Here is a 22433-nt window from a genome sequence, read left to right on the forward strand (position 1 = left end):
GGCATGTGCCCTGACTAGAAATCAAACTGGAGACTTTCTGGTACATGCAATGATGCTCAATCAACTAAGCTACACTGGCCACAATAGCTGCCTTCTACAGGAAGACAATATCACCAGCAGAAACACTATAATTTATTATGAACAATGTTTAGCATTTAATGAAAATTATCAGGCAGACCTAGAAATAAACCCAAAAGAAAAGACAAAAGAAATGGACCTATATTAAAAAAAAAAAAAGAAAGAAAGAAAAAGAAAGAAATGGACCCACAGATGACTGAAGCTTTTAATTTTTGGATATGCAATTTATTATCACTGTGTTTAAAGAAAATAAATGACAAGGTAGAGAATTATACTACAGAACTGGGATCAATAAAAAAGAATCAAATAATTTAGAAAATAAAAAACTTGATTACTGAAAAAAAAACCTCATAGATGTGTTGAAATGCAGATTGGACAAAGTAGAAAGAAGTAGTCAACTAACTGGTAGGTGAGTGCAAAATATACAAGCTGAAGTTTGAGAGGATGAAAAGTACAAGAAAGAGTATAAAAGATATTTGGGACACACACACACAAAAGGCATAAAACCTATGTAATTGGTACCTCAATTGGAAAGAGAGCAATTCTAAAGAGATTAACAGCTGAGACGTTTTCTAAAACTGATAAGAGCATCAACCGTAAACTTGAGAAGCACTAAAATTAACCCTAGCAGGATAAACACAAGAAAAACAAGAACCAAGTACAAGGTGAAAGTCAAAGAAAAATTCTCAAAACCAGCCAGAGAAAATGAAAATAATATATTCAAAAGGGCAAAAATAAGACTAACAGTGGACTTCTTAATAAAAATAAGAGAATCCAAAACATAATGAAAGATCATCTTTAAGAATATAGCTCTCAATGTAGAGTTCTATACTCACTGAAAGGCAAAATAAAGACATTTTTTAAACAAATAAAAACCAAGAGAATTCCCACACTACATGTAATACTAAAGGAAGTTATTAGGCAGAAAAAAAATTACAAACTATAGCCATTTCAACTGTGCTCGTATTCAATGAGCCTTATTGTGCTACTTAAGAGTAGTAAAAAAAAAAGCAAAAAAAGTAAAGGACTGGGAAAGAAGCAACGAAACCGCTATTGTTCACAGATATTATTATATACATAGGAAATCCAAAAGACATATTATACAAAATGTTCTACATTTTGATTATGGTGGTTGTTCATTGTTATTTAGTAAAATATATGTGAATTTTACTATATGTAATCTATAATTAATATCTGAATTAAATGTCCTTTCAGAAATAAATGCTATGATAGAGCTAACATTTGCCTAGTGTAGGCTGTCTTCCATTTTGCTTTCTAGCAACATGAAAGGTGGGAGTTGAAAGAAGTCTCATTTCTTGACAGGCCTGAGATTACTAAACCATACAAATCATGGCTCACAAATATTTTGTTAGGAATGTGACAGTCCTGTGTATGTTGTTCTAAATTATTTTCGACCTCTTGGCTAATGAAAGAACTTTATCTTTTGCAGTTATAACAATCTAAAAAGGGAATAGGAGTTAATAACTTAGCTGTTTATATTCATAGTTAAGAAATCTATATTCTTTAAAATCTCAGCTGGTAAGAACTCTTTTCTATGAATGCCATACATGGGCATTCTGAAAGATTGCTACTTAATGTGTTCTATCCACACCATCACCAGCCTATGCCAACAAGATCATCATTTAAAGCTGCTTTGGCTATAGTAGAGAAAACATTTTCAAAATGATTTATAATAGTGTTTGTAGCAGTAGGAACTGTGATGATGTGCTGACATTATTCTTCCAGCTGCTGAGGTTGTTTTCCTTTAGAGCTGGCATTTTCCTATTCCACTTTCTGTGCTACCAGAACTGCAAATCACAATTGACCTTACCTTACAGAGAACTGAGTGTTTTCAAAGAACATGAAAACTTAACTAGCAAATGGGATGACAAGTTTCTTTAAGGATGTAATAACATGAAGACAAGTAACTTCCAAAATCCCACTTACTTATAATGAAATCACTAAGGGCACGATGAGGTGATTATCTTACATTATAAGCTCCTCAAGGGCAGGAGACTATGTAAAGCAATATGTAGATTACCTGTCTTTGGGGAATGGGTCCTTGGTACTTTGTGACTGATCCAGAAAGAGGAGCATTCGCCAAGGCCTGACTTATTTATTTTTTTTAAATAAGTCTTTATTGTTGAAAATATTATATATGTCCTCCTTTCCCCCCCATTAACACCCTCCAGCAAAGACTGACTTATTGAAGTAATAGATGCTTAGCTGCTAAAATGTTCTGTTTCCATCATACCACAGGATTACAGAACTTGAGTCAACATTATCAGATCACCTAATACAATTGTTTTTCAAAGTGAGAGATGAAGGATAGGCAGCATTGCTACATCACATAAGTGAGTTTTCTCAACAAATAAACAACCCTACACTCCACTCCCCTTCCCCTAGACTCCATCCCTCCCCACCCCCTTTCTCATACCCCTTTCTTGAGGATGTGTATTTTTTTAAAAAATATATTTTATTGATTTTTTACCGAGAGGAAGGGAGAGAGATAGAGAGTTAGAAACATCGATGAGAGAGAAACATCGATCAGCTGCCTCCTGCACACCCCCTACTGGGGATGTGCCCACAACCAAGGTACATGCCCTTGACCGGAATTGAACCTGGGACCCTTGAGTCTGCAGGCCGACGCTCTATCCACTGAGCCAAACTGGTTAGGGCAATGAGGATGTGTATTCAAATACTTCTCACAGGGACATATCAGGTTGAGGGGAAGGTGTTTTTAAGAAGGCAGGACTGTATTTACCAAAAGCCCACTCTGTGATTCTGATATGGTAGCACCAAGTCTTCCAGTTGAAAACCTCTGACCTAATCTATTTTCTCCCTTTGAGCAATATTACAACTCAAACAACCTAGAAAGAATTCTGAAAGTATTTAGAAAAGCCTACAATTTATTCTTCAGTGGACCCATTTCATGGCTGCATAAAGGCCAATGTATAAAATGCATTATTTTCAATTTAGAATAAAAGTCTTACTGTTTTTCCCAATTTTTAGTGATATATTTAGTATGGTACAGGAACTTGAAGAAATCTATACTTTCTATATACACATATGTATGTGTGTGTGTGTGTGTGTGCATATATATATATATATATATATATATATATATATACACACATATATATATTCATTTTTTTCAGTACAATCCTTACTATAGTAAGATGTTAATATACAAAGACCTTATTAGTATCTGCTGTCCAGTAGGCAATGAAAATCTGTAGTCTTAATTTTTCTAAAGTTTTATAGATACAGAAATGATTTCCTTGACCTGACTTCCACCATACCTAACAAGTTCATTCAACATTTATTAAAGGATAAAAATGAACAGAATCATCTTTTCTTTCCTGTTTTTCACCCCCAACTTCTTACTCTTATTACTTTTCAGTGTCCCCTTCTTATTACTTTTCAGTGTCCCCTTCACCTCGCCCTCCCCTTACCCCCTTTTCCAAAACTTGGAACTCACTGCTATGTGACAAAACCACTGGGCTGGATGGATATAGAGGATGGATACCCGACTGTAATAGAGGTGGCCAAAAAAATACTACATTCACAGGCAACTTAGAGTAGAGGAATTCAGAGAATTACCTTTATAAAATAATAGAAAGTGGTTTATAGCCACCATGTCGCAAAAGGAGAAAGGTCTCTGGAATTAAATACTAAGGAACCTAATTTTGTTATATTATTGCTAGATGCCACGAACTTAGCAGTGATCATTTAAAAATAGTCTACAGTGTGAGGTTTAAGGAACAATGACTCCTAATTAGTGTTATAATAAGTGTGTTCACCATTCTGGAATGTCATTTATGGTAAATTAAGGAACTACTGTCCCTCCCCATCTTCCATTAGTATTTTAATGCTAGGAGGTGGGAAAAGCTGATCCATATTCAAGAGGAAAGAAAGAAAAACAATAACAAATTGGCATCTCTTCTGTAGATTGCCCCACAGGCCAAGCATTTTTATGTTCTTAATCATTATTAAATGACTTAACATGACACCCAGAGCCTGGCGAATGATTGCATCCTGACATGAGAACGAATTACAAATGAAATGAAAGATCAAGCCGTATTAGAGGATTGCCTCTGGGAAATGAAAATCTTTAATTCTCTTTTATTATTGACATTTATTTGGCTGCCATGAATAACAACATAGCAAAGAGATTCAGCTATGCTTGTGCACTGAATAGCTTATCCCAGGGCTCAAAACTGCATTAACATTTATCATGTTTGCTTTTGTAGCTGACACCACTGAACAGATTCTCTATCCATCTTGTATTTATCATGCATTGCAGATATAGTACACCCTCTAATTTAAGTTCATTTTCATATAGTAGAAGCAGCAAAGATTACCAGTGTCTGTCCTCAAATAAATTCCTGCTGGTAAGCATTCCTAAGAGGGTTTAATATATTTAATAAGACCAAATTGAGTTGACAAATTCAGTCACAGGAAGAGGATGCTAATTTTAAAGGTTTCAATTTTTGGAAATTTGTGCTAATTCACAAGACACTTGTACAATATGTATCTCTGGAATAAAGCCTTAAAATAAATGTCTCTATAAAGAGCAACCAAATAGCATTTTATGAATCTGAAGGCAGTATGACAATTCTTATGAGGTAAGAAAGTCGGTATGCTTTTCACTTTTCCAAACGGTGTTCACTGCTAAGACAGGAATAGGCCACTACTATAAAAAGACAGCAATTCAGTTGTTATTAATGCAGGGGTATCTTTTCATGACTTATTTATTTTCTTTCTTGTACAAATTAACAACATGGCTTTTCCTGTCACAACAATAAAAGATTATACAGTACGTGGTGTCTTTGCTCACATGATCCTCTTTGACTAGATTGCCCTCCTTTCTTAAATATTTCCTAAAATTCAAGGCTTAGCAAGGATATCAATGTATCTGGGAAAAATAAATCACTTAATACTATATATCTGAATTTTGTTTGAAAAATTTTCTGTCCTTCTGTTTTTTATACTTTTAATTATGAAAAATTTTAAGTGTATATACAAGTGGATGTAATTGCACAATGACCATCCCCATATATTACAATTATTGACTCATGGCGAATCTCACTTCATCTATAACTCCATTTCATTATTTACTATGTATTGCATTATTTTGAAATAAATATCTGAATCTTGCTTTTGACAATTCTAAAATAAGAAAGTTGAAATGAATTAATTCTGGGGTCTCTATTCCCCAAAATTTGACAATAATTTATTCTTTTACCTTTTCAGGCATATTTATTTAGTTCAACAAAAGTTTACTTCATAGCCACTATAAAATCTTTATTGAGGCTTTATTGATTTCCTTCTCTGAGTCAATAAAAGCCCATATAATTTTTACCAATAATTAACAAGTGTAATTACAGTTTCTTGTATTCATATATCAATGTATATTAATTTTATTTCTGAGTTAGATCTCATATCTTAAGTTTTAGTGTTCAGCAGAGTACTGAATAAACACTAAGGTAAAAATTGCTTCTGTTTATAAGTATTAATTAACTGATTTATTTTAATCTTAATGGTTCAGACAAAATGGAAAAGGTCTGTATTTTGGCTTCAGTAGTAGGTAGTATCTTATTGACAATATTAATCATTTTTTTTAATTGTTTAAGCTACCACAACTCTTTTTTTAAAAAAAAATATTTTTATTGATTTCAGAGAGGAAGGGAGAGGGAGAGAGAGATAGAAACATCAATGATGAGATAGAACCACTGATTGGCTGCCTTCTGCACGTTCCCTACTGGGGATCAAGCCCACAACCCGGGCATGTGACCTTAACCAGAATTGAACCCGGGACCCTTCAGTCCACAGGCTGATGCTCTACCCACTGATCCATACTAGCCAGGACAATATTAATCATTTTATTTGATAAAATGTGTTAACTAGATAAAATTCCTATTTTATTTCTATGAAAATAGATGGCTGTGTAAAAACAGAAGTGAAGTTTTCTTCTTTAAAGCTGATGAAGTAACTTATATTTGGGTTATATTTGTTCATAGTTGGATACATTTATGTTATTGTAGCACAGGTATTTGGTAATTAAAATGTATGTTTTTCAGGAAAGACATTTCTAGATTGACAATATCTCCAAAATATCACAGTAAAAAAATCAAGGTAGATTTACTCAACTGATTTTTCTTAAATTATCTTCTTGAAACTATTTTCTAATGCGATAGAAGGTACATATATATTTATTAAAATTATAAAAAAAACTATACAAGGTACATTTTCACAGAAATAGAACAAAAAATCCTAAATTTCATATGGAACCACAAAAGACCAAGAACAGCCAAAGCAACCTTGAGAAAGAAGAACAAGGCTGGAGGCATCACATTTCTTGATTTCAAACTATATTACAAAGATACAGTAATCAAAACAGTATGATACTAGTATAAAAACAGAGACACATAGGTCAATGGAACAGAATAGAAAGCCCAGAAATAAACCCGGATATATGTGGTCAATTAATTTATGACAAAGGAACCATGAACATACAACGGGGAGACAATAGTCTCTTCAATAAATGGTGTTTGAAAAATTGGACAGCCACATGCAAAAGAATGAAAATGCAGCATTCCCTTACAACTTACACAAAAATCACCTCAAAAGATTAAAGACTTAAAAGTAAGACCTGAAACCTTAAAACTCTTAGAAGAAAAGGGGATAAGTTCCTTGACACTGGTTTGGTGACAATTTTTTTGGATTTGACACCAAAAGCAAAGGCCACAAAAGCAAAATAAGCAAGTGGGATTACATCAAACTAAAATCACAATCAAGCAAACAAGCAAACAAAGAACACTTCTACACAACAAAAGAAACCATGAACAAAATGAAAAGGCAACCTATGAAATGGGAGAAAATATTTGCAAATCACTTATCTGGTAAGAAGCTAATATCCAATATATATACCTTATACACCTCAACAAAAAACAAACACAAAACCAAACAAAAAAAATCAAACAAACACAATCTGAAAGAGCTGAATATTTTCCCATAAAAGACATTCATACACATGGCCAACAGGTACATGGAAAGGTGATCAACATCATTAATCATCAGGGAAATTTAAATCAAAACCAAAATGAGATCACCTCACACCTGCTAGAGTGGTTGTTATCAAAAAGACAAGAAATACGTGTTGGCAAGGACGGAAATGGAGAAAAAGGAACCTTTGTGCACTGTTGCTGGAAATATAAATTGGTGTAGCAACTATGAAAAACAGTGTGGAGTTTCCTCAAAAAATTAAAAATAGAACTACCATATGATCCAGCAATTACACTTCTGGGCATTTATTTGAAGAAAATGAAAACACTAATTTGGAATGATATCTGTACCCTCGTGTTCATTGCAGCATTTTTTACAATAGCCAAGACATGGAAACAACCTAAGTGGTCCGTTTGATGGATGTAGGGATAAAGAAAATGTATATAGACTTCTACATTTTCTTTATACATTTATACATTAAAATTACATTCAGCCATAAAAGAGAAGGAAATCCTTCCATTTGCAACAATATGGATGAACCTTGAAGGCATTATATGCTAAGTGAAATCAGTCAGACAGAGAAAGACAAATAAGGTATGATCTCACTTGCATGTGGAACCTAAAAACAACCGAACTCATAGATACAGAGAACATATTGATGATTGCCAGAAGTGTGTGTGTGTGTAAGCAAAATGAGTTAAGGTGGTAAAAAAAAAGTACGGTGTTTTAAATTAAATATAATAGGAAGAATGTAAATTTTGTTATACATGATTAAGCTCCATAATACTGGTTTTCTCACACAGTTTGCATGTTTTGAATTAAATATGTTAGAAAGGATATAGACTTTTGTTATAAATGATTACCCTCCATAATAATGGTTTTCTCACACAGTTTGCACATGTACCTGTAGCCATTATAGTGTCATCACTCCCTTGGGTGAAAATCACGACTCGCTGCCTCTTCGAGTTCACCTTTGGCAGAGCTTGGGTCTTTTTGGCTATCTCTTTAATGTCTTCAGTCTGTTAATTGAAAGGAAGAGGAAAAATTTCTCATAACCAGTACAATCAGACAAAGCTTTCTTAGAAGATTAAGGATTTAGACTCTCAAGTTTAAAAAATGAGATACTTAAACATCTATTATGAGTTATCATTTAAAAATTTTAACCACATACAAAAGTAAACATCCTCCTATATAATAAAAGAGAAACATGTAAATTGACCGTCCCTCTACTATGCTCACCAGCCAATCAGGAATGAGTATGCAAATTAACCTCATCGCCTCCCTGGAGACTGACAGCAGGTAGGAGGCAGCTCCCAGCATGGCCTGCTTGGCCGTTGCTGCAGCGACCCGGGAGCAGGCAAGTATGGCCCACAGGCAGCACCCAGCATGGCCTGCTTGGCAGTCGCTGAGGTGTGGAGCAGGCAGGCCCTGCAGAGAGCAGAGAACCACGGGGAGCAGGCCTAAGCCATCAGTAGGACATTCCCTGAGAGCTCCCAGATTGGAGAGGGTGCAGGTCAGGCTGAGGGACACCCCCCGTGCATGATTTTCGTGCACCAGGCCTCTAGTAATAGTATAATAACCTCCAAGGAGCCCACCATCAAATTGTAAACATTTAACACTTGGAGTGCGGGAAACGAGTTAAGTCGGCTCGCGTGAATTGCGCGTACTCCACGGGAGCCGTCTTTAACTCGGTTCATATAGATTTGCGGTGGAGTGCGGGAAACGTGTAAACTCGGGCCGATTGTAACTGCGTATTACCAAATATTTGTTTGTAATCCACCCTTTTGGTGGATGGAACAAAACCAAAAGACAGAGCCATCTTATATTTTGGCGGGAAATTCACCCGCACTCCAAGTGTTAAAATTTATTCATTTATACTTTCATCTACCTGCCTTTCATATTATTCTGAAGCAAATTCCAGAGACTATATAATGTCATCTGTAACTGTTTTAGTATGTATCTCTGAAAGATAACAACTTAACCATAATCACATAACTATTATCATATTTAAAAAATAAACACCAATCCCTTAGTATCAGCAAATATCCAGTCAATTTTCAAATTTCTAATAAAAATTTGTAGAGAGAATATTAAACTATTTTAGGGGTCTACAGAGCATGATTATGCTGACTATGGAAATGATACAGTTACTATAATTCCAAATTTTTCAAAGAATTAAAATGAGAAAGAGGTGCTAACCGTTTCCTACAGACTTAAATTTTTTTAAAAGATAAAGTTAAAAAAATTACAAATTAATTCTAGAAACCCTGATGCTATTTTTCGTATCACACAAGACATGCATAACATTTTTACCTTTTTGTGTGTGTGTTAATCTTCACCTGAGGATATTTTTCCAATTGATTTTTTTAGATGGAGTGGAAGGGAGGGATTGGGGCGGAGGGCAGAGAGAGAGAGAGATATGTTGCTTCCTGCACACACTATGACTGGGGTGGGATTAAACCTGCAACCCAGGTATGTGTTCTTGACTGGGAATCAAACCCATGAGCCTTGGTAGGCTGACGCTCTACCACTGAGCAACACTGGCCAGGGGAAGTTTTATAACTTAAATGTTCTTGACCTGAAATCTAACTCTTAAGCTATAGGTAGAATTTTTAGAATCATGCTTTCAACAATTTCAGATAATTTCAAAATCCATGTCTGAATTCAGTGAGCCTCTAAAACAGCCCATGGTTTGCATTTGTTGGTTTATACTCCATCACTGTGCAAAATTTCAAACAGTATGGAGAGAGAAACACAATCAGAGGGAAACGATATCTGCTTGGCATAAAGGAAGTTAATTAGGATATACAGGATGGAAACATTTAGGTAAGCAAGGCAGACAAGTCATAATAGTTACAAACAACATTAGAAACCATAGAATTTTTAAAGGTATGACAGTCTTTAGTAAAATAGCTGTATGCTGTTTGTTCACTAAGTACTTAAGAAATTCCAGATGATACATGAAGTTAGGCTTCTACTATACCTAACATGATAATACCAGAGGACGGCTGTTTCTGAAAAGAAGAGCCACTTGAGGTATAACAATGCTGCTGACCTTTCAAACATGCTGACTATTTCACTTCTGGTTGCTTATTTTAGAACAGAACTAAGCTTGAACTCAGATGAGAAAAGAAATTCCCTCAGTTTTGGGGAAAGACTATTATAAAAAGACTATTATAAATGACTAGTAACAGCTGAAAGGACCAAAAATGCCATATAACAATGTCTTCACTCTCTCAAATAAATGTATACATTTAATTAAAATGACTCACATATATTCTCCCAATTGTCTTGCCACACATATATTTTACTACTATAGGGTTTTTTGCTTATGATTGAATACAGTTCATATTTAATAAAGATAAGAGGCAAACTCCAGGAATAGATTCACTTTATCATCTTGGGAGCAGCATCTTATGCATGTTCTGGATGTTTTTTATATAGAGGTTTTTCTTCAAGGTGGTATAAGGAATAAATTAAGAATGATATTCTATGATTGTCTTCTACCCAACTATGTGGGAAAAAAATTTTTTTTATGGAGCTTTGTTAACGTAAAGAAACCTTTTATTTATTATTTTTAAAATTGAATTTATTGGTTAATAAAATTATATAGGGTTCAGATATATACTTCTACAATACGTCATCTGTGTACTGTATGGCGTGCTTACCACCCCAAGTCGAGTCTCCTTCTATCATCATTTATCCCCCTTTACCCTCCCCCACCTCCTCCCCGCTTCCCTCTGGCACTCCCCATACTGTTGTTTGTGTCCATGAGTTTTAAAGAAACCTTTCTTATGTCTCAAATTAAATCCTATAAAACTGGCAATTCGAGATTGAAGTAAACTTTCCAAATAAAGAACATAAATCTTTACAGATGGTTACACTTTATTTCTATCCACATCCACAGTTCATACAAAACTCCTTTGTCGCTCTGGGATAACTGGCAGTGAGCACCAAAACTGAACTTCTCTCTAGGCCTTGAGGAGCCACTGCTTTGCCCTCAGGAGTTGCTCCCCATCTACTATAAAAACTTTTCTTAAAACCTTAATTTTGTCTTTCCAAAGCTACATATTTCTAATTTTGCTGTCACAGCCAGAAGATTATTTTCCCTTATATGTGGGCTAACATATCTTAACAGAATGATGAAATTACAAGGGATTTAGAGTATGACACACCTGGACTTGTGCATCTTGAGCAGGTAAATAAACCCCTCTGACGCTCCATTTCCTCATGTACATACTAAGAAAATATTTATGGTAGGAGATGTTGGGAGAGAAGTATGCTATAATTGGTGGGTAAAAATTTGGAGACAATCAGGATATTTGCATATTCTCATAATTTCTCCCCTTAAGATATTTATTCATTACAAAAGGAAAAATAGTTATGTTACAGTGAAAGAAAATGACAGACATAAGTTTACCCTGGTGATCAAATTTAGCAATGCTAAAGTTAGGGGGCAAAATAGGATATTTGCATAGTCCCAAAATATTGCCCTCAAGATATTTATGAACTACAATGGGATAATAGTAACTTTACAGAGGATAAACTGCAAATACCGCCTTAACACAGTGATCAAGGTAAACATCACCAACAATAAGACATCGGGACATCATGTACGTCCCTGATACTTTGCACTGAGAAGGGCCCATCACTTCTGTGATATTTCTGGAAAACATTCATAACATCTACTTAATTATGTAAAAATGTCAGACAACCCAAATTGGGGGACATTCTACAAAATGAGTGAGAAGTACTCTTCACAAGTATCAAAATCATGAACAAGGAAAGACTTAGAAATTGTCACAGAAAAAAAGAGACTAAGGAGACATGACAATAAATGCATTGTGCAATCCTGGATTAGATTCTGGAACAGAAAGAGGAAATTAGAGGAAATTGGTGAAATCAGAATAAAGACTGAAATTCGGTTATTGGTATTATATCAATGTTAATTTTCTGGATTTGATCATTATGCCTTGCTTATGTAAGATATTAAGATTAGGGGAAGCTGAATAAAAGGTATCTGGGAACTACTATTTTTGTAATTTTTCTAAGCCTAAAATTATTTCAAAATAAAAAGTTAAAAATAACTATTGTGAGGATGAAAGAGGATAAGGTGAAAGAGGTTAATGCAACATTTAGCACATGCTAAGTACTTAATAAATATTAATTTCTTTCTTCTAATAACAATCATTTTAATACTCTCCCCAACTGTCACATCCTGAGGTTGCCCTCCAAATCTCCAAAAAGGGCCTCAAGATTTGAGTAGTGAGAATTCAATTATGTTCTCTAATAAGGAAGGAGAAAAAGGAAAGGGGGGACGAGAGGTAGAAGAAAGCTCATACAATTTAACTATGAGCCATGTTTATAGTTCCAAAAGAGCTTATTAAATCTTAACTTCTCTAGGCAGTGGTATTACTGTGTCCTCATTTTACAGATGCTGAAACCAAGAGCCATGTATATAGCTCTCAAGTACTCATTAAATCTCAACTACTTTGGGCAGTAGATACTATTACTACAGATGAAGAAACTGAGTCACAGAGAGGTTAAGTAATTTCCTAAGGTCATAATGGTACTAAGTGGTGAAGCTAGGTTGAGCATTTACAAAGTGAGACTCCAGGGATTACAGTCCTAATCACCACTCCAAGCTATCCACAGATTATACTACTTCTATGAATTTAAGCAATGTGCTTTCTGTTATCACAAAACTATATAGCAGGTTCATCCCAAATCATTTTTCTGCCACATTCACAAATTATCACTGATCTTGTATTTAAGTTTGGTATTTCTTTCTTAGTTATTCTGGCTTGTATTTTACCCTAGTAAATTTCCTTTTTTATTGGTTTGCAAATAACTTTTCCTTTTCTTTTATTTTTTTATTGTTGAAACAGACATACCTATTCCTACCCTCCTTTTGTCTACTTCCACCCAGCCTCCATCTCCACTTCCCTCTGGCCATCACCACACTGTTGTCTGTGTCTATGGGTTATGCATATATGTTCTTTGGCTAATCTCTTCACCTTCTTTCATCCAGTTCCCTCTACTACCCTCCCTTTTGAATTTCAATATATTTCTTATTTTCCAAGGTCATTTGGAAATCTAATGTCCTCTTCCAAATCATTAGAATGTGAGAAAGATGTATAGTTTATATGGTAAAGAGTACGGAACTTGGAGAGCTGAGCTCTGGTTCCGGCCCCATTATGTATTAGCTATGTCACCTTATATAATTCATGTAGCCCATTTTTTATCTGTTAAATTGATATGGCAATACATGCCCTACCTACTTTCAAAGGTGTGTGTGAATGTTAAATGTATTAATGAAATGTTGGAAAAGGTTTTATAAACTATGAAGCATTTTTAAAAAATATTTTTTTATTGATTTCAGAGAGGGAGAGAAACATTAATGATGAGAGGGAATCATTGATCGGCTGACTCCTGCATGCTCCCTACTAGGATTGAGCCCACAACCCAGGTATGTGCCCTTGACCGGAATCGAACCCGGAACCCTTCAGTCTGCAGGCCGATGCTCTATTCTCTGAGCCAAACCAGCTAGGGCTGAAGCATTTTATAAATGTTAATCCATTGTATGCCATAAGCATTTGTATATGCAAGCTGCACTTTCCCCACATGCCATGCGCGTCTATATAAAAAAAAAATGTTTTCTCTAAGTGGCAGCCCTGACCAACTTTAAAATAATTTTTCGTGAGAATTTTCAGCTGAAAATATTCAAGAACACCCAAATTGTGAGTAATATATTTATTTTTATAATATTCATTGCAAAATGATTTTTTAAATTATTTCAAAAGATCATGGCGTGTGGAGATGGTTTCCGTTTTGGTCGCGTGGCAGTTAACTGGTTAAATTATGCTTCCATTTTCACTAGCGATTATGTTAACAGTTTAAATTTAGCATTGCCCAGCTGGTATGGCTCAGTGGTTAAGCATCGACCTATGAACCAGGAGATCACGGTTCGATTCCTGGTCAGGGCATATGTCCAGGTTGCGAACTCCATCCCCAGTGTGGGGCGTGCAGGAGGCAGCCGAACAATGATTCTCATCATTAATGTTTCTATCTTTATGTCCCTCTCCTTTCCTCTCTGAAATCAATAAAAATATATTTAAAAAATTTAGCATTGCCTTTCAAGTGAAAGAATATACTATCTTCATTCTATTTTTAACAAGCTGGTAATGCAAACATTAAACAATACTATCACGATCTACCTATTCCTACAGAATACCAATTGTGGTAACCCCTCAGATTGCCTCACTTAACCATGTCATATTCTGTTTTGTTTCCCAAAGAGAAACTCCTATAATAACTATGGTGTTCACATGATTGCCACTCTCCAGTCTATCTCAGACTCTCCTCCTTCTCACTCACTCTGTTCAGTGACACTGACCTTCTGTCAGTTCTTGGAATGCAATACGTAGTACATTCTGCTCTTTCTTGTTTGAGAACTTTTGTACTCTTCTTCCCTCTGTCTGAAATTTGTTTCCCTGTTTGTTTTGCTTTTTTATGTCATGGCTAGATAATTGTATTTTTCAAGTTTTACTTTCTATGACCATCTCATTCAAAATAGAAACCCCTCCCACATTCTCCTTCACAATACTCTCTCTGGTCATTTCTATCTTGTCCTTCAGGGTTTATCGAAGTGTTAGGCATGTATCTAGTGCTCAGTAAATATTCGATGAATGAGTAAATTACTAACTAAAGAGAATTAGAAGATCATCTTATCTCTTTTCCTTAATCTGTTTTCAAACTGTCCTCTTATAGGATTCAGTTACCTAGGAAAGAAGCACTATACTTTTTATTCAGCAGCGCTTGACCTAGAGTCTTATTTCCAGAAACTCTGGGTAATATTCACTGTGTTCTTCATATTTGTGAGAAACACAGAAACCTGAGAAAAATCTTTAAGAATTATTTGGGAATCAAGGTCTCCTGAATCCTCTGTGTGGACTTATCTATCCAGCGCTGATCAATGGAACTCTCTGTGATGATATATATGGTTTATATCTACACTGTCCAATATGGAAGTCTCACTCAAAATGTGTGCAGTGAGACTAAGGAACTGAATTTTAAATTTTACTTAATTTTAATTTAAATAGCCACATGTGGCTAGCGGATGCTGTATTGGATAGCACAGTTCAATACTTTTCTCTCCCAGTGGTATAAGACGACAGTCACTACTGGTCAGAGAAAGCCTGCAAGTCTGGCTGGGACCTCCAGGTAGAGTCAGGGGCTGTGGGGAAAGTTGGAAAAGGGAAAATAATTGCTTTGTTTCTTCAACAATCAGAAGTATTATATCTTAGAAATGTAAAACAAGGAAATTAAAATTTGTTGCCTAGAGTAAAAATAAATGAGTGATCCAGTAGAGAAGGTATGAATTCTGTTTATCATTTGGCACATACTCTGTTGTACAGAGAATGAAAATACAAAAAATATTTGTATTTAGGTTTTGGAGTTGTTTTTTCCACTTTATTTAAATCCCAATTTTCAATACAGCTTTTAAAAGGCTTCATAATAAAACGTGCTTTTAAGTACCTTATTTTTATGTAGGTTCTAAAAATACAAACCTTTAATCAGTTTAGCTCAAGATAAGGTAGATTTAAAAACACACTGCAGTCTGAACTGATTTTTCAGAGTAATAAAAGCCTCATGAAACTTTTTACCTTAAGAATTGTCAATTTAAATTCTTAGCAGGTCTGTCATTTAAATCAGGCACTGTGCAATTTTTCTATCATATATATATATTCATTCCGCTCTCTTCTGCTTTGTGCTCTGCCCAGCTTCAGTTTTTTATCTCATTCTCCAGTGCCCTCCTAGGCTGGCTCTTCTTACTGAAAAATGCCTAACTCATTTTAAAGATTAAAGATTTTTTTTAAAAGAAAGATTATCTAAAATTTGTAGAGAAGCTAACCAGAATACCATAAACAGTGCCGCCAATGATACTTCCTTATGAATAAACACTGGTTATTTTTAGAGGCGTTTGGATTGGTCAGTTGGCAGACAGATCACAGTGGCAATACTCAATGGCATTGGGAACTGATTAGGATTTATAATAGAAAATGAGGGTAGGCAGCAGAGCTGGTGGGAAGAAAAAAATGGTCACCTTTCCTTTCTTTTTAATCTTTTCAGTTCTCTCATCTCATTCATGCCCCAAATTTAGAGGTAAAATTTAAGCTGGGAGTGATAAAATACAGACTTTGTCTAGTGTCACACGACTTCTGAGAGCACTGACATACTCCCATAGACATTAAACTGCTAAGATAAAGTGATTTATTTTTGACTCTAAAAATACCAAGTTTTAACCCATGTTTTCATATTACTGTGTAATGAACTAAAAAAATAAAAAAATAATGGCATTTAAAAATAATTGAATTTCTCTAGATAGCATCCAGTACTTGGATTATATTTTATTGATAATACTTACTTGAGGTTTTTCTACTCATGGCTCTACTATATTCTGCAAAGCTTATAATAGTTTAGAGAACCCATGAAGGGACACATCAAGACTGTGTGCTTTATCTAACATGTCACTGTCAGCATCAACAACGGAGCGGTTTTACTATGTCAAGATGGTTATATTATTATAACCATCATCACTTGGTTTATTTGTTGTAATCAATTATGGCACATTTATGGTAAAGAAAATTATAGAATCAAAGTAAAAACTAATGGAAAGGTTAATATAGTGCTGGTTAGTAGAAAATAGAAAAAATAGTTTGTTGCTAGGATTGAATTTAAACCAGGCATATTCAAAGCATATAGTTCAAGGGGGCAATAAAAGTATGAATTAGTTAGCCTTAGTAACCTATTTTAAAAAATTATTATCTAGGCACTAAAGAATCACGATCATTTGTTATGTAACATGTTATCTTTGTAAGCAACTACAAAATTGTTTATTTTCTAGAATCAAAATACATTTTTTTATGTTAGTACAGAAAGTAAGATATAAATTTATGTTCCACAAGCTTTCATTAGTGGAGAATTTTGATGTAACAACAGAGAATTAATATTAATTACTATTAAAATTTAACATCAGTGAAACTTTAAAACATGACTGAAAACACTGACTTATATTCTCATGATTAAAACATTTGACTTTTAAATTGAATATTCCTGATTACATTTAGTATTTTATATAAATTGCAGTTTGGAAAATTACAAATTAAATGAGATAAATAAATACTTGGAAATCGTTATTCTTTCTTCTACATGTGATTCAACCCCTATATTCACGAGAATACATATAGTAAAACAAAAAAAGCAAATTCGCAATAAACTATCGGAGTTCCCAACAATCAGGTATCATAAGGTGAAGTTTCCTACTCTGATGTAGTTTTTTCACAGAATCTTGAGAATAGACTACTGATACCACATGCTCACTGTCTTCCTCCAAGAAGAGAAAGCAGGATGGTTGCCAAGTCCTATGATATAGATAACATGCTCATGTATTACTTTGTTGCTCAGTAATGAATCTGCCTTTAGTACATTTAAATAATAGTCTCTTCATAAATTCACACACCTTTCTCTAAAGAGTTCAAAGTGAACTTACTAATATAGCAATCAACACTGAGTATGTAAATAAAGAGTTTCTATATTCCAGCTCTAGTCAGATTAGATTTTTGAAAATTACACTACTGTGCAACATTCCAAGCTGTGGTACAGAACACAGCATTCTACATAGTTCTGGCTCAATAAATATGATAACCATAAAACTCATAAACTCAGTAAATTCTGTTAATTAACCTGGGTTCAGTTTTTTCTAGCCATCGATTGGAAAATGGATAGTCTATAGGTAAAAACATGGTCTTGTCTGTTATCTTAATTTTGCCAACAAAAAACACATGGAATTTTGAACCTTGACAGAATAATACTTATGTCAAGATAACAGAGTCAGGACTTGAAAATTAAAGACAATTGTTTTAAAGCTATCCCCAGCGCCCGCCCCCCCTTCCCCCCAAAAAAAGATAGAAGGAGAAAAAAGATTTAAAGAGGAAGTTTATATGAGCAGGACTTAATCAGTTCTTAACAACTAAGTACAATCTTTTGGAAATTAATTTGCATAATGATCATCTACATAGGGTAGGGCTGAAATTATTTAAACGACATTACATTTCACTATTTAGTCTTGCTCCACCACTACTTTAGCAGTGAATCCTTATGAAATGTAATGCAGCTAATGAGGTAGCTTTTTAACTGAACAAACTGACAGGCCCCATATCTGCAGAGGCAGCTTGAAACCGTGCCCAACCTCTTGGCTTCCCAAGAGGCTTTTCAAAATTCAATAAATAACATCTGTAGGCGATGTTGGGTGCAGACCTAGCAGAGTGCGTCATAACACTGTGCTGGCAGAACAAAGAAACCATGACGACTGCCAAGTTTCCATGGCAACTGCTGAGAGGCTCTGAGAGTATAATAGCACATCAATCACTGTCCAAAAGAACTTCATTATCAGCTAGAAAAAACCTTTAGGATCTGTTTAGTGTGCAATTGTGGGTTAACTCACCTCAAAGCCTTGCTCTCTAGCAAAAGTGGCAGCTTCCTGAAATAAAAAAAAAAAAGAACAGTTAATTATAAAGTGCGAGGTAATGAAGAAATAATCCATTTTGAAACTCATTCACAGTCTTCTTTTTACACAATTATCTCAATATACCCACATAGTTCAATTTTTATTCTTACACCAAAAAAGATTTCTTTTTCCCTTGGCATAAAAAAAAAAGGGCAACATTATGTCAACATACTTCACAAGTTGGAATAAAGAAGATGTAGTGAATGTTTTTACTGTAGCTGTCACAGTGAGTTCAGGTGTTTTGACCCCAACAAAGAAAGACAATTATTTGAAACCTATGGAACACGCCTGGTGCTTATGTTTTTAATTAAAACAGTATCTTTCAGAAAGCTCTTCTGTAGAAGAATGTCTGCTAGTAAATGTATTGATTAAGAGAAATCACCATTTTGCAATCTCTAATGAAATTTATTCAGGCAAGGATCATCAATGGATGCTAAATTCATTAGGTGAAAGGATGATGGGGAACTGGGTATTCCATGGAATTAAAATGTCACAGATTATGTGTTGATCACGGGGAGCAAACTATAAATTTATAATGGAAGGAACGAGCTGTCATAACCTTAACCCAGTGATTGATCATATCACTTATCATTAATAGTGGGGTCACTAATATTCTATTATGAGACAGTATGAAGTATCCAGCATCACCTATACAGTTTTCTGATGGAAAATTTTTTTAATGAATTAATCAAAACTTTAATTATATAACTTGCTGTCTATAGGAAATGCAGAGAATAGGAGAACAAATTCAATGATATACTGAGAAAGCAAACAGACAAATCCATAGATGGGACATTTTACAGGATAAGTAGCTTGGTCTCTTCAATAAGTCAATTTCATGATAAAGTGGGAGGGGGAAAATGACCAAGAATACTATACAGACCTTAACTGGATTCTGTTTTGAATAAACCAGGTATAAAAGACATTTTGGGGACAACTGAAGAAATTTAAATATTTTAAGAATTAGATAATATTAAGAATTATCAAATTGATAAGAAAAATATCCTTAATTTTTAGCAGTTAGTCCTGAAGTATTTAGGGATGAAATGGCATGATACTTATAATTTACTTTAGAATTCTTAAAAAAATTAGAGTGAAGCAAAATGGCAACATATTAATTATATCTAGATGTATTAAGTATTTCTACTTTTTTGACTGTTTGAAAATTAAAAGAAACAGTCCAAATAAATCCCTATTTTACTTTGATGTAAGATGACAGGGTAACAAAAGTTGAACATTAAAAATATATAATTAAAATACGCAATGTTTTTCTAGAATTAAACATCGTTAGGGTACAATCTGATGAACAATTATTATACACCATAATGCTGTTGCAACAGGGTATCAAATGACAAAAACACTTCTATGCAACCAAATCCTCTCCCTTTCTCTACTCTGCTTTGTGCATGTATTTTAATGTTAGGACTAGTACAGAAAATGGAGGCAATATCACTTTTCAACTCTACTTCCCTCTTGAAAATGAAAAAAACTGCAGACAACTGTCAAGAGCCTCTACATCTTAACTTACATTCCTCCAAAATTATCTCTGCCAAGAGATATTAATAGAAGGATGGGATTTGAGTCCAAGTAGTGAGCAGATCCAACTCAACTGAAACAACGCTGCACCAAACCATGTAAGGCAGAAAGTACAGCCAATGTCTCCAGCACAGATTTGGGTCCTATCTACATGTTAAGGAAAACACTGGGGGAAAAGTATGTATGCACGGATGGTCCCATATACTAATAAAATATAAATCTAAAGAACCATTTTGAGGGTTTAAAAAGTTTGAAATGGACGATTACAGCTGAACACCGAAGTTGATAGGAAGTGATAAGCTGAAAGTATAACTCCTCAGGCTGTTCACTAGAGAAGCATAGGGTGATCGACTTAGCCTCAGTAATGTAGATGATACAATAGAATTTTGTAGACAACATAGTCAATAGTATTTGCTGACCTAGATATCAAGGAAAAGGATAAAGTTCAAAAGATATCAATGTAGTATTTTTCCAAGTTGTCCAATCCAAGAATTAACCAAGCTAATTCTTTTTTTTTTTTAATCCTCATCTGAGGATACTTTCTCCATTGCTTTTCACAGAGAGAGGGAGGGAGGAAGGGAAACATCAAATGTGAGAGAGACATATCAACTAGTTTCCTCCCGCACGTGTCCCAGCTGGGGGTGGGGAGCGAACCGCAACCCAGGTACATGCCCTCACTGGGAATCAAACCCGTGACCATTCAGTGAGCAGGCTGACACTCTAAGCATTGAGCCACACCAGCCAGAGCACCAAGCTAATTCTTATATGAAAACGATAACTGAGCCCTAGCTGGGTAGCTCAGTTGGTTAGAGTGTCATCCCAATATGCCTCCATCCCCAGTCAGGGCACATACTAAAAGCAACCAATGAATTCATGGTAAGTGGAACAACAAATAGATATCTCTCTCTCTAAATTCAATAAATAAAAAAATTTAGAAAAAGATATCCGAAAAGCTCTGTTAGAAATACTTATTTATATGCAACTTTCAGAGGCATGAAAGAACCCCAAAGACCTATAAGACAAATATGAAGAATCTGTATGACTAAAATTGCACTAAGACACAAAAACTCAAAGTTCACATATGGTAGTTAAATTGCTCTTTTAATGTCCAAATTTACTCATACAAACCTAAGAAGTAATTAACTGTGACCTGTTATGGTATAGTAGAACTGACTAATTGCAAGACACACATATAAATGTCAGATCATTATTCTTTAAGGGAGCCAGGCACTAGGACACTTGTCCATCTGTAAACTATTGCAAGTGCTAACATATTTCTGACTGAGGAAGGACATGCTGAAGAAAAGTCAACTCAGTTTTCTATCTTAACGTCCCCCTCACACAGATTTGCAGAACTGTGCCCTATCACTGAAAAGCTAAAGCACTTGTTCTATGACTTAAAAAGATCTTATCTCCTGACTTCCTCTCACCTTCCTTTGATCTTGGACGGGTGCCCCAGTCACTCCATTAGAGAAAGCAGATGGCTCACCTCACCCCCGACTTTCCCACCACAGCTAACCTCTGATCTAAAGGTGTCTGCAGATACATTGATGGAACAACATTTATTATTTTCCTCTCAGCAAAACAAATAAAACAACATAGGGAACAGTTTGACCCAGCAAGAATTTTAAGCAGAATTTTAGTGTTCAGATTCACTGCATGGAGGGACAGAAAGAAAAGGCATTAGGTCAGAAAGTAGGGAAGAAAAAGGGACATGGAAGAGTAAGTGGTTAGAAGAGGGAGAAGTGGGCAAAGAGTAAGGCCCATTCCAAATATCAAAAGTAATTCCAAGTGAACTGATCACACTAAATTGAAAAGGACTTTGTAGTGTGCCTTTGCAGTAAGAGTGAGAAAAGAAAACAAGCAAGTCCCCATCTGTGCTGCCCCAGGGCGCCACGTACTGAGTTTCACAAACCTAATGAAGCAGTCAGGTTAAAATCCAACCGCAGAGTGGATGTGTCATGTGGAGAACAGGGAAGGTTAGAATAGAGAAGCAGGGCGGTTCCTAATGCAGGTGATTATCCATGTGATAATCATTATATTTACAGGCTTTCCATTTTAGATCTGACATCAGAAATCACAAAGGAGGAGGGATTAAGGAAATAAACAACCGACACAGAGGCTTTCCTGCTCCCCTGAGAGTGTAGCACTTTCATTCATGCATGACAAGCAACAAAAGCAAAATCAAACAGGCCAGGAAAGAGTATTTCTGAGAAGGCTGCATTTCACATTAACACTTCTT

General features: G+C 35.0%; 1 protein-coding gene across 2 annotated transcripts in view; it reads right to left on the reverse strand.

The window, feature by feature from the left end:
• Positions 1 to 22433, reverse strand: part of ADK (adenosine kinase) — a 448784-nt gene that overhangs the window by 77443 nt on the left and 348908 nt on the right. For both annotated transcript variants that reach the window (XM_006090233.2, XM_023755075.1), the window contains 2 exons: positions 18593 to 18628; positions 7991 to 8105 (listed from right to left, as the gene is read on the reverse strand). In XM_006090233.2, the coding sequence (XP_006090295.1) occupies positions 7991 to 8105; positions 18593 to 18628 (151 nt within the window). The remainder of the gene's footprint in view (positions 1 to 7990; positions 8106 to 18592; positions 18629 to 22433) is intronic.

This window comes from Myotis lucifugus, unplaced genomic scaffold, assembly GCF_000147115.1.
Source record: "Myotis lucifugus unplaced genomic scaffold, Myoluc2.0 scaffold_69, whole genome shotgun sequence".
Taxonomy (NCBI): domain Eukaryota; kingdom Metazoa; phylum Chordata; class Mammalia; order Chiroptera; family Vespertilionidae; genus Myotis; species Myotis lucifugus.